An 11,892-nucleotide genomic window follows, 5' to 3' on the forward strand; every position below is an offset into this window, starting at 1 on the left:
TATGAGAAACCCACAGCCAACATCATTCTCAATGGTGAAAAACTGCAACTATTTCCTCTAAGATCAGGAACAAGACAAGGCTGTCCAATCTCACCACTATTATTCAACATAGTTTTAGAAGTTTTAGCCACAGCAACCAGAGAAGAAAAAGAAATAAAAGGAATCCAAATCAGAACAGAAGAAGTAAAATTGTCACTGTTTGCAGATGACACACTATACACAGAGAATCCTAAAGATGCTACCAAAAAACTACTAGAGCTAATCAATGAATTTGGTAAAGTAGCAGGATACAAAATTACTGCACAGAAGTCTCTTGCATTCCTATACACTAATGATGAAAAATCGGAAAGAGAAATTAAGGAAACACTCCCATTTACCACTGCAACAAAAAGAATAAAATACCTAGGAATAAGCCTACCTAAGGAGACAAAAGACCTGTATGCAGAAAATTATAAGACACTGATGAAAGAAATTAAAGATGATACAAATAGATGGAGAGATATACCATGTTCTTGGATTGGAAGAATCAATATTGTGAAAATGACTCTACTACCCAAAGCAATCTACAGATTCAATGCAATTCCTATTGAAATACGAATGGCATTTTTCACAGAACTAGAACAAAAAATTTCACTATTTGTATGGAAACATAAAAGACTCCAAATAGCCCAAGCAATCTTGAGAAAGAAAAACAGAGCTGGAGGAATCAGACAATGTAAAAGAATGAAATTAGAACACTCCCTAACACCATACACAAAAATAAACTCAAAACGGATATAAGATCTAAATGTAAGGCCAGACACTATAATACTCTTAGAGGAAAACGTAGGCAGAACACTCTATGACAGAAATCGCAGCAAGATCCTTTTTGACCCAGCTCCTAGAGAAATGGAAATAAAAACAAAAATAAACAAATGGGACCTAATAAAACTTAAAAGCTTTTGCACAGCAAAGGAAAACATAAACAAGATGAAAAGACAACCCTCCTAATGGGCTTACAAACGAAGCAACGGACAAGGGATTAATCTCAAAAATATACAAGCAGCTCATGCAGACCCTATGCTAGCACATATATATGGAATCTAAAAAGGAAATCGTTCTGAAGAACCTAGGGGTTGAACAGGAATAAAGACACAGATGTAGAGAATGGACTTGAGGCCACGGGGAGGGGGAGGGGGAAGGGTAAGCTGGGATGAACTAAGAGAGTGGCATGGACATATATACACTACCAAATGTGAAACAGATAGCTAGTGGGAAGCAGCCACATAGCACAGGGAGATCAGCTCTGTGCTTTGTGACCACCTAGAGGGGTGGGATAGGGAGGGGAAGAGGGAGATGCAACAGGGGACAAGATATGGGGATATATGTATATGCACAGCTGATTCACTTTGTTATAAAGCAGAAACTAACACACCATTGTAAAGAAATAATACTCCAGTAAAGATGTTAAAAAAAACATCAAATTGCTTTCTGAATGCACCAAGTTCTATTATAAAGATTACATGGCATTTTTAAAAATATCAAGATCAAGTACTTTATATAATGGACCGATAGAATGCCCACGTGGCTATGTGTATGTGAACTAATTAACCTGTAGCATAGTGAACATAGAAATCTTTAGCCATATTTACAGTTAATTAGTTTAACAACTGCCTGACTTAGTCTTATTACGTTAATTTCAAAAATAAAGCAATTAAGTTCCACATAGATCAGAGTGTTCCGGTGAAAATTTTTCCTGTTTACTTGGGCAGATTTTACTGTTTAAACTGTTTGGAATCTAGAGGATCAGAGACTTGGTTTCAGTTATAACGAACTTCATTACATCAGAAATTTTACTTGTTATCTTTTAAAGAAGTTCAGACCTAGAAAATTCCCACAATACATTTATGAAGAAGGCAGGTAAGTTATGCATAACTGAAATGTTATATTTTAGCCAATCTGACAATTTCTTTCTCTTCATTTTAATAAGTGTTAACTATTGTTAGCTATGATATAAATACTTTCCTTATAAATATCATTTGCAATGAAAGCAGTAGTTTATGAGGAAGCATAAATAAAAATTTTTTGGCTAATAGTTAAAAGTATTTTTAACACGATATTATTCTAGAAACGTTATCTATATTATTTCCTATTTTTCAATTCAGGGAAATTATTAAGGGAGGGAATGGTATTTGATAATAAGAAGACAGCTAAACTTAAAATGTTCTGGAACTAAGAAAAGTTTTATCGTGAATTTTTGACATAGACAGGTACATTGTTTTTCCTCCTTCACAAAATGAATTTCTTTATAGTTTCTTTTTTTTTTTTCTTTATAGTTTCTTAATGAAAGAAATGAAACTTATTTAGTGATTTACCTTTTTATAACAGCTAACAAATGTACAACTTCATTACTTCCCTAGGAAAGATTTAATGGTGGTACATGTCTTTCCATCCATCTTTTTTGGCTAGAAATCTTAGAATGAGAAGAACTGTCTTCAGTGGTGCTTTTGTCTTATTCTGCCTCTTAGGTGGTAAGTCATTAAGAAAACATAAGTCAAAAAAGAGGAAAAATACTCAAGAAATTGCAGAATTACAATATAAGTGGAGGGTGGCCTTAAATAAAGTACTAAAGGTCCTTAAAACAAAGCCTGAGTAAACCCTTAAATAACAATGAGCTAACATTTATTCAGCATTTACTATATGCCAGGTACTGGTCTAAATATTTTATTTGTATTAATGCACTGAATCCACGTGACAATCCTATGAGTTAAATGCTATTATTTCCCATTTTATACATGAGTAAACTGAGCTGGTAGATGGTGGCCCACATGTTGCTATTATTATCATTAAGCTGGAACTAATCAATCTAGGCAGGAAGCCCTTATAAATATGACCCAAAAAATAAATTAGACCAAATAAGCATAGACAAGGCTCTCCCAGCACTTTTTCTATGTGCTCATCACCACCAACTATAATATTCCTTCATTTATAAAAGAACCACATAACAGAGAGCTTTCAATCCCTTTTACAGAATTCCTAAGGCCCTTCAAATTAGGTAGATGTTCATGAAGGTAATTATCTCCAAACAGGCATGTTTAAGCACATGGGAATTCTCCTTCCCAATGAAATGGTAATATGGTTAATGAAGATGGCTGCTCTATGCTGAATCCAGGGGTTAACAGGGCAGGGTATCTTAGAGTCAGAAGATTTAATGTACATATGAGTCACCTGGGGATCTTGTTAAAATGTACAATCTGATTCAGCAGGTCAGGTGTAGGGCCTGAGAGTCTGCATTTCCAACAAGCTTCCAAGTGATGCCAATGCTGTTGGTCTGGAGACCACATGTCAGTAGGAAAAGTCCAAAAGGTATCCCAGAGGTAAATAAAATTCTAATACTGAGACTTAGAGACTTTTGGTACCTAATACTGGGATCACCATCTCAAATGCCTCAAGTGTTTGGTCAGATAATATGAATGGGGCAGGGGGTGGGGGGTGGATCACCCAGTAACAAAACCAGAGGAGGGCAGCCAGTACCCAGCTGACATGGAGAAAGGAGAGCCGAACAATGCCAAATCTGATTCTTCAGGAGAAGCCAGATATTCAGGTTTGCAGGAAAACTCTCCCAACTTTTAAATGTTAATATTTTGAAAGCAGTAAGCAAGTTAAACCGACCAGGTCTAGCCCCTGGACCACTTGTTTGTAGTCTCTGCTTCCCACACTACCCTCATTACTATATACAATGTGCGATAGAGTTTTGATTACCCCTTGCAGAAAGGGCAGGAACAAACTCAAACTGCTTGGGTCTCTGCTGCATTTTAAGTCTTTACACTTCTCTTCTGTAAAGAACGTGGAAGGGAACATAGGAATAGATGAAAAATTTCAAGAGAACATCTTCCCTGTCTTGGATATCATGTAAAAAATGACTCAGGCAGGAGATTGCATTAATTTTGTTGAATACACAGGGAAGATGTGAGGGTAAAAGAAGAAAATTCAGCATAAAGAGAAATTTTGAAGTAAGGAGTGTCCATGAAGTAAGGGATGGTCATTTTAAAAAGATCACCATCATCATGATTTATAATGTTTAAATAATTACATATATATTTATGATATGCATTTGAGTAATTAAATACAGTCTGTTAGATTTTCCCCACAATAAGATCATAAAGTAGAATAGGATACCTCAGAATTAATCATGTGAGGAAACATAAAACCCGAAACTTTAAATTTAGTTGTCAAATTGGAATATACCATATGTTAGTTATATTAATAAAACCAACAATAAATTTTCAAACAAAAAGAGACTGGAAGAAAGGAAATGGATCTGTGAACATATTTATAAGTATTCAAGCAATGGAACAAATACAGTCAGCAGAGAGCCTAAACGTTAAGGCATCGCCTTCAGCTGTAGTAAAGAATGTCAGGGCCAAGATTTTAGGAAGAAAGCTGTGGATATTGGGTGTGGAATCAGAAGGAAGAAGGACCATCTGAGAGGGAGAGAAAGAAACTAGAGCAGATCTCATCCAGGAACACAGTCCAGGGGCCTTAGGCATGGCAGAGAAAGATCTGGCATCATATAAGCTCTCCATCGGGGCGGGGTGGGGGTGGGGTGGCACTGGCACCAAGGTCTGAGCTAGGTAGTGGATCCCTTAGGACAAGTTATGAATTGAGAAATCACGAGTCTAGGAGGAAAACTCCCTTAGGCATGACTTGAAGAAGCAAGCAGCCCTAGTATTCTGGGCAGGAGACTGACCCTGGATCTTGGAAGAGTCAATATCTCCAGCAAGAAGAAGGTGACATCAGAGGGTTTGGGATACACAAAGGTAGGCAACTTCAGTGACATGGTGTGCTTGCTAAAAACAAGGGGTTTGGATTTCAACAGACCTCTTTCAACTCCTGTCTCCGCCACTGGAGTGAGCTACTTAAAATCTTAAGGCCTCAGTTTTCTTTTACGTGAAATGTGGGCAACTATGATACCTGCCTGAAAGATTTATTGTGGGAAATGTAAATTGCTTAGCAGAATCCTTGGCATAAGCTTAGTTCTTTAAAAGATATTTGCTGGTTGATCATTGATTATGGATTGAAATTCTGTCATGCTCAATGAGAAAACCAATGTGATATTTCCAAAATATCTTTAGATGAGTTTGAAGCTGGGGAGAAGAGTCAACAGAGGTTAATTAGCCTCATCAGCCAGACTATTTTCTATTAAAAGTGATCTCTTCTAATCCCCAATATGTCAGAGATATAAAATACATTGCCCAAGATGTTTAGTAAACTCTTCTTTAGAGTTAACCAGTGAATAGGAGTGGAACAGCAATGGTTTTCATATATTAAAAGATTGGAACTATGAACATTAAGACAAATTTCAGCTCAGTTTCAGAAGAATTCTTTAACAGTCTGCACTGGTTTAATCATGATGAGCTCTCCATCACTAGCCAAGGCCTCCTACAGGGGTTGTTATAAAGGAGATTCCTGAATTCAATAGAACCAGTGGTTCTCAAAAACTGGTCCAGACATCTACATTCAAATCACACGCCCTCCACTGTTTCTGGATATCTAAAGTACAGATTCCTGGGCCCCACCTCTTATTGATTCTAACTCAGGTTCTGTGGAGGCTGTGGAAATCTGTGTTCATTTTAACTGCTTAAGTAAATCTGATGCATAGTCAGATTTGGAAAGTGATCTTCCAGTTAATGTCTTCCAATCTTATCTACGTTGACCAAGGTCAAAAATCTCTGGGCTATTTCTACATAACCAATATAAATAACACTTTTAAGCCACTGAGTTTGAGTATTGAAGATTACCAATATGTAAATATTATGAATATTATAAAGATTATGAATAAATGAACGATAACCCCAAAACTATAAAAGATAAGGAATAAACTGGGCAAAAATAATTGGGAAACTCTGCACATAAGAAAGAGCTTGGAAGCTTATACAATAAATACAGAGAACCTACTATATATAATGTTCTTCCTTAGACATGGAAATGAAGACCTAACAGTGGATATATGGCTGAAATTAAATATTCTGGCTAAATAACTTTGGTTTGATTTAATTAGGCTCTGAGGAACTGAATACATTTTAACCAACTAAGTTGTTTAGCCCACCTGGCTTCATTTTTTTATTAGTATCAGTTCAGAGTGCTTCCAGTTCTTTAATGTAGCATATGTTATGAAATTTCCCCTATTAAATTCTCCAAATAAAAATATTTTAAATTTATGTGACTTTTTAGAATCAATTTATAAAATACTGCATACGTTTTAAAGTTGAAAATCATTGCTTTATTTTTGGATTTCTCTTTTCTCTCTGTCTTTTTTTCTGTCTCTGGTGTCCATCTCTATTTTTCCCTTATTTTTTCTGTCCTGTATTTGGAGGTGTTGGAGGTGTGATTTGTAGATCATGCAACCTCTCGATCCCCTTCCATGGATGTCTTTTGGACTTTGGAACCTGCAGAACAAAACCTGGACAGTACTGTATAAAAGAGGTCCATACTAAAGGTAAGTCATAACACTTTAAAAACATTTAACTAGGGCTTCCCTGGTGGCGCAGTGGTTGAGAGTCCGCCTGCTGATGCAGGGGACACGGGTTCATGCCCCGGTCCGGGAAGATCCCACATGCCGTGGAGCGGGTAGGCCCGTGAGCCACGGCCGCTAAGCCTGCGCGTCCGGAGCCTGTGCTCCGCAACGGGAGAGGCCACAACAGTAAGAGGCCCGTGTACCGCAAAAAAAAAAACAAAAAAACATTTAACTAAAATAAGCACAGGAAAACTCCTTATGTAAGAGCAAACATTCACTGAGCATTTACTACATGCTATACTAAGGGCTTTACCTAGATTACATCACACCAATAAATCAATGATATGAGCTGAATCTTGTCGCTATTCCCAAAGATAAGAAATCTGAGGCATAGAAAGATTCAGAAATTTGCATGATGTTACAGTTAAGGAGTGTTGTAGTCTAATTCAAATGTGAGTATTTAACTCCAGAGCACACATTTCTAAAGAAATCTATATACTGCCTCATTCACACCATTCACATCCTCACAAAAAATTAATACATAATTTCCCTCTAAGTTCAGGGCTCTGTGTAATCACACAGGTTTAATGCCCAGGAAGCTGGCCTTGTCCACATGGATTAAAGAGAGAAACATAAAAATCCAAATGATGAAAATATTAGAAGAAAATATTGAAGAACATATTTTAAGCTTGAAAGAGAGGAGGCCTCCTTAACATCCAAAAGACAAATATCATAAAGGAAATGATAAATTTGAATATATCAGTATTTTAAAATTTATGAAATGAACGATAACCCCAAAACTATAAAAGATAAGGAATAAACTGGGCAAAAATAATTGGGAAATAACAAGAAAATATTAATATCTACCCAGAATAAAGAACTTCTAAAAAACTCATTTTTTAAAAGACCAACCAAAGAAAAAAAAAAAAAAAACTTGTTAAAGAAATAGAAAGGCAATTTTCAGAAGAGGAGATATAAATGACTTAACCTAAAAACACATAAAAAGCACTCAACCCATCAGTAAATATCAAAGAAATGCAAACTACAGAAATAATATTTTTAACCCATCAGATTGCTAAAAATTATGAGTTTTATAATAGCAAGGGTTGTGACAATACGGGAAAATGGGAACTCTCATACATTTTCTAATGACAGTTTAGATTGGTTTGACTTTTTTAAAGACAATTTGTGAATTTCAGTTAAAATTTTAAATGAGCACAGTTGTCTACAAAGCAATTTATTTCTTGGCATCTACTTCAGAGAAATACTTACATGTAACAAAACTCATTTTTTAAAAAACCAACAAAAAAAAAAAAAAAAAAAAACTTGTTAAAGAAATAGAAAGGCAATTTTCAGAAGAGGAGATATAAATGACTTAACCTAAAAACACATAAAAAGCACTCAACCCATCAGTAAATATCAAAGAAATGCAAACTACAGAAATAATATTTTTAACCCATCAGATTGCTAAAAATTATGAGTTTTATAATAGCAAGGGTTGTGACAATACGGGAAAATGGGAACTCTCATACATTTTCTAATGACAGTTTAGATTGGTTTGACTTTTTTAAAGACAATTTGTGAATTTCAGTTAAAATTTTAAATGAGCACAGTTGTCTACAAAGCAATTTATTTCTTGGCATCTACTTCAGAGAAATACTTACATGTAACACAAAAAGGCATGTATCAAGGTTATCACTGCAGCATTATGTTTAATAGTAAAGTAATGGAAATTATCTAAATGTTTGTCTATAGGTGTTAAACTATGATATATTCAGACCATGGATTGCTATGTAATACTTAGAATGAACCAGATCCCTTTGTCAACATGAAAAAAATCTTTAAAACACTGCTGAGCAGAAAAAAGTCAGTTGCAAAACAGTACAAATAGTATGCCACTTATGTATAAAAATCCACAAAGCAAAACTCTAAATTTCTCTATGGAAATGGAAGCAGAGAAAAAAAATTAGAGGAAATCAAAGTCAGCTGGGAGAGAGGAAGAAAATTTGGGGTCATATCTGCTGGGGTTTTGGTTTTAACAGGGTTACTTGAGCTTTGTTCAACCTATGTCTGCTCTCTGAGCCCCAAGTTCCCTCTGACTCTCAACCATACCAGTCAAGAACCTTTTCCTTATTGAAGAGGAAAGGGGCCAAGCCCCCCTGGAGCCATGAAATGATAGCTCTCAGTGACTTCTCTTCCTGAAGGTGGACAGACAGCCATCTAGTCAACTTACCATAAAAACTCTGCACGTAAGAAAGAGCTTGGAAGCTTATACAGCAAAATCTTGACAATAGCTCTTGGTTGGGTCAAGGACCTGGAATAACTACAATGTTGTGGGAAAAGCAGTTTCCTAACATGACAAGTCTGCCATTGCATGCTGATGTAAAACAAATACCACTGGAACTTAGGCTTTTGATGGTTTTACCAATATTTTGTCAACACTATTGACATTTTGGCAGGGTAATTCTTTGTTATACAGGGATATTTTGTGTATTGTAGGATATTTAGCACACTGCTGGCCTATACCCACTACATCCCAGTAATATCTTCCAAGTTGTAGCAACAAAAATGTTTATGGGCATTATCTAATGTCCTGGGGTTGGGGAGCAAAATCGCCCACAGTTGAAAGGCTATGTTTTCTCAAGTTTCCAACTATGTTTTGCTGCCTTTAGAGAATTGCTCATTTGTGTTCTCCCCCATACAATTGAAACTGGGAATGCTAAGATTACAGGACATTGTTGTCACTTATTTTGCACTTTTGTGTATTGTCCACATTTTCCACAGTGAACATGCATTACTACTTGTAATTGGGGGAAAATTAAATGAGATCTACGACACACCTCCATTCCTAAAAAGCACTTACACACCTAAATGACCCTTCTGTGGATTCAGCCCTTTGAATACCTCATGACCTGGTAAAACTGGGGGATGATTATTAGGAAGTTTCTAAAAATCTAACATTTCAGAAATTTCTACACAGAAACTGGCAATTACATAGCTTTATGAACTGAGTTTGAGAGCTATTTTGCTTTACAATTTCAAAGCTTTTGTATTGCAATGCACACAACTAGAATAACTTTAGGTGGGAGTTCTTAAAAGGCAAGATGATTGTATCCTGGTAGACCTAGAGTTTTTGCTTTGTTTTCCTTTGTCTTTGTTTTTTTTAACCTGTTAGTTATCTGAAGCAACTGAGGCCGGGTAGGTTGTACCTGCCAAGGGATTCATCTACCATGACCTCTTGTTTCCCCCAGGTGGAATTCAATGGTATTCCGTTCAAGGCTGCACAGAGAGCCAAGACGAGTGCTTCAAGAGAATCGTGACAACTTATGACATTCACTCTACTCACTGCTGCCATCGTCCTTTGTGCAACTTCTGATCCAGGGGCCCATATCCAAATTGCTTGACTGATCAGTCAGTCTCAGAGCCTGAACTGGTCATCCCAAGACAGCAGCTACCATCAGTCAGCTTTCTGCAAAAGCCTCAGACCTGCAGGTTGTAGGTGTTATTGTCTGAAACCAATCTGGGCTTTCAAGATACCCAGCTTCTCAGCCACCACTCCTAACTCATCTCAGAAACATCCTTTCCAGCACAATCTTTCTCCTCTTCCCTTTTTTATTTCCCCTTTCAATGATTTCAAAGCTACAAAGAAGTAAAAACGTGAGTGACTCTCTGAGTCAAATTATACATATCATCTCTAGTTTACTAATTTTCCTAAATATTTCCATATTGCAAAATACAGTTTCAAATTAATTGTATCACAAGATACCAAGTGACCTGAAAGGGTTCATTTGGTTTCCAAAGCAAACTGTCTTGCTCTTTCAGGGCAATTTATTGTACTGGAGAAACTGATTTAACAAACACTGCAGGAAAAATAAGCCAGGAATCAGCAAACCAGGCCTGTAAGAACTATGAACCCAAACGGCAAAGGGCTCAAGAAGGTGTGAGGGTTGGTACTTATTTTTCCCATCTGTGTTAGGATTTGGCAAAATACTGGATTTCCATACTTTAACCACGCCTTAGTGCTTTGGCTAATCTAGTTTTGGCAGATCAAGCATTTCAACGGAAGCAGGGAAATGGATTTCCATCCACAAGGAATTTTAAAGTGTTATGAATATACTTTGAACTGCATTTCACATTTTTTAATGTGCCACATATTCAATTATTCTCATTCAGTGCCTTACTTTTGCAACTTCAAGATTGTTGTGTTTTAAAATTTAAAGTTGTTTTTCTCTGTATTTCTAGGAGTTTGAGAAATTCAAATGGTAAGTAATAAAGCTCAGTAAAAACTTTTCTATTATTCTTTTCACAGAACCTAGGACAACATCCTACACACAGTGGACTTTCAGCAAATGCTTTTCTATAAACTTTGAAGTAAACCAAGCATTTTTAAAAAGCCCAAGGAAACTAGACATTTTCCTCCACACTCATTTTACCCATATTCCTTAGACCACATTTCTGAAACTACAAAAAAAAAGTCTCTTCATCCTGAGATTTAAATACATTTGCTACTATTCTATCACTCTATGCATCAGCTACATTGGTAAACAGTGGTTATCCTAAATCAGTGAACTTCATTGAGATTTTACTTCTATTTTTCTTGTTTTTTAAATGTAACTAATGTTATTACCCAATATATTGGAGGAAACAAATGACAAGATCAGATCATCAGTGACTAACTCCAGGGAGCTTCCCAAGCTTAACTCACAATCCAAGTGATGTAATGAGAAGAGAACTACGTTGTTTGCTTTTTTGATATTGAGCTGCATGAGCTGTTTGTATGTTTTGGAGATAAATCTCTTGTCAGTCGCATCATTTACAAATATTTTCTCCCATTCTGTGGTTTGTCTTTTCATTTTGTTTATGGTTTCCTTTGCTGCGCAAAAGCTTTTAAGTTTACTTAAGTCCCATTTGTTTATTTTTGTTTTTATTTTCATTACTCTAGGAGGTAGATCCAAAAAGATATTGCTGCAATTTATGTCAAAGAGTATTCTGCCTAAAAAAAAAAAAAGAACTAGGAAGCGGGGTGCTGGTATTTTGTGTCACTAATTAGCTGGTAACCTTGGCAAGTCAATTTGGTCTCTCTGCACCTCATTCTCCTCATGTGTAAGATGAAGAGGATTGGATCACATGATCTCTCAGATCCCTTCAAGTTCTAACATTAAAGGCATACCTCAGAGATATTGTGGATTCGGTTCCAGACTGCCACTAAAGGCAAATATTGCAATTTAGAGAGTCACATAAATTTTTTGGTTTCCCAGTGCATATAAAAGTTATGTTTACACTATACTGTGGTCTATTAAGTGTACAATAACATTATGTCTAAAAAAAATGTACACACCTTAATTAAAAAATACTTTATTGCCAAAAAATGCTAACCATCATCTGAGCCTTCAGCA

At 36.1% G+C, this 11,892-nt stretch overlaps 1 protein-coding gene across 1 annotated transcript; it reads left to right on the forward strand.

The window, feature by feature from the left end:
* Positions 1 to 1,555: 1,555 nt before the first annotated feature.
* Positions 1,556 to 9,872, forward strand: CUNH9orf57 (chromosome unknown C9orf57 homolog). The gene is given in 5 exon segments (XM_024738971.1): positions 1,556 to 1,573; positions 2,400 to 2,453; positions 2,456 to 2,510; positions 6,356 to 6,478; positions 9,748 to 9,872. Coding segments are annotated over 5 exon segments (375 nt in total).
* Positions 9,873 to 11,892: the final 2,020 nt, after the last annotated feature.

This window comes from Neophocaena asiaeorientalis, unplaced genomic scaffold (assembly GCF_003031525.2).
Source record: "Neophocaena asiaeorientalis asiaeorientalis breed wild unplaced genomic scaffold, Neophocaena_asiaeorientalis_V1.1 scaffold249, whole genome shotgun sequence".
NCBI classification, from domain to species: Eukaryota; Metazoa; Chordata; class Mammalia; order Artiodactyla; family Phocoenidae; genus Neophocaena; species Neophocaena asiaeorientalis.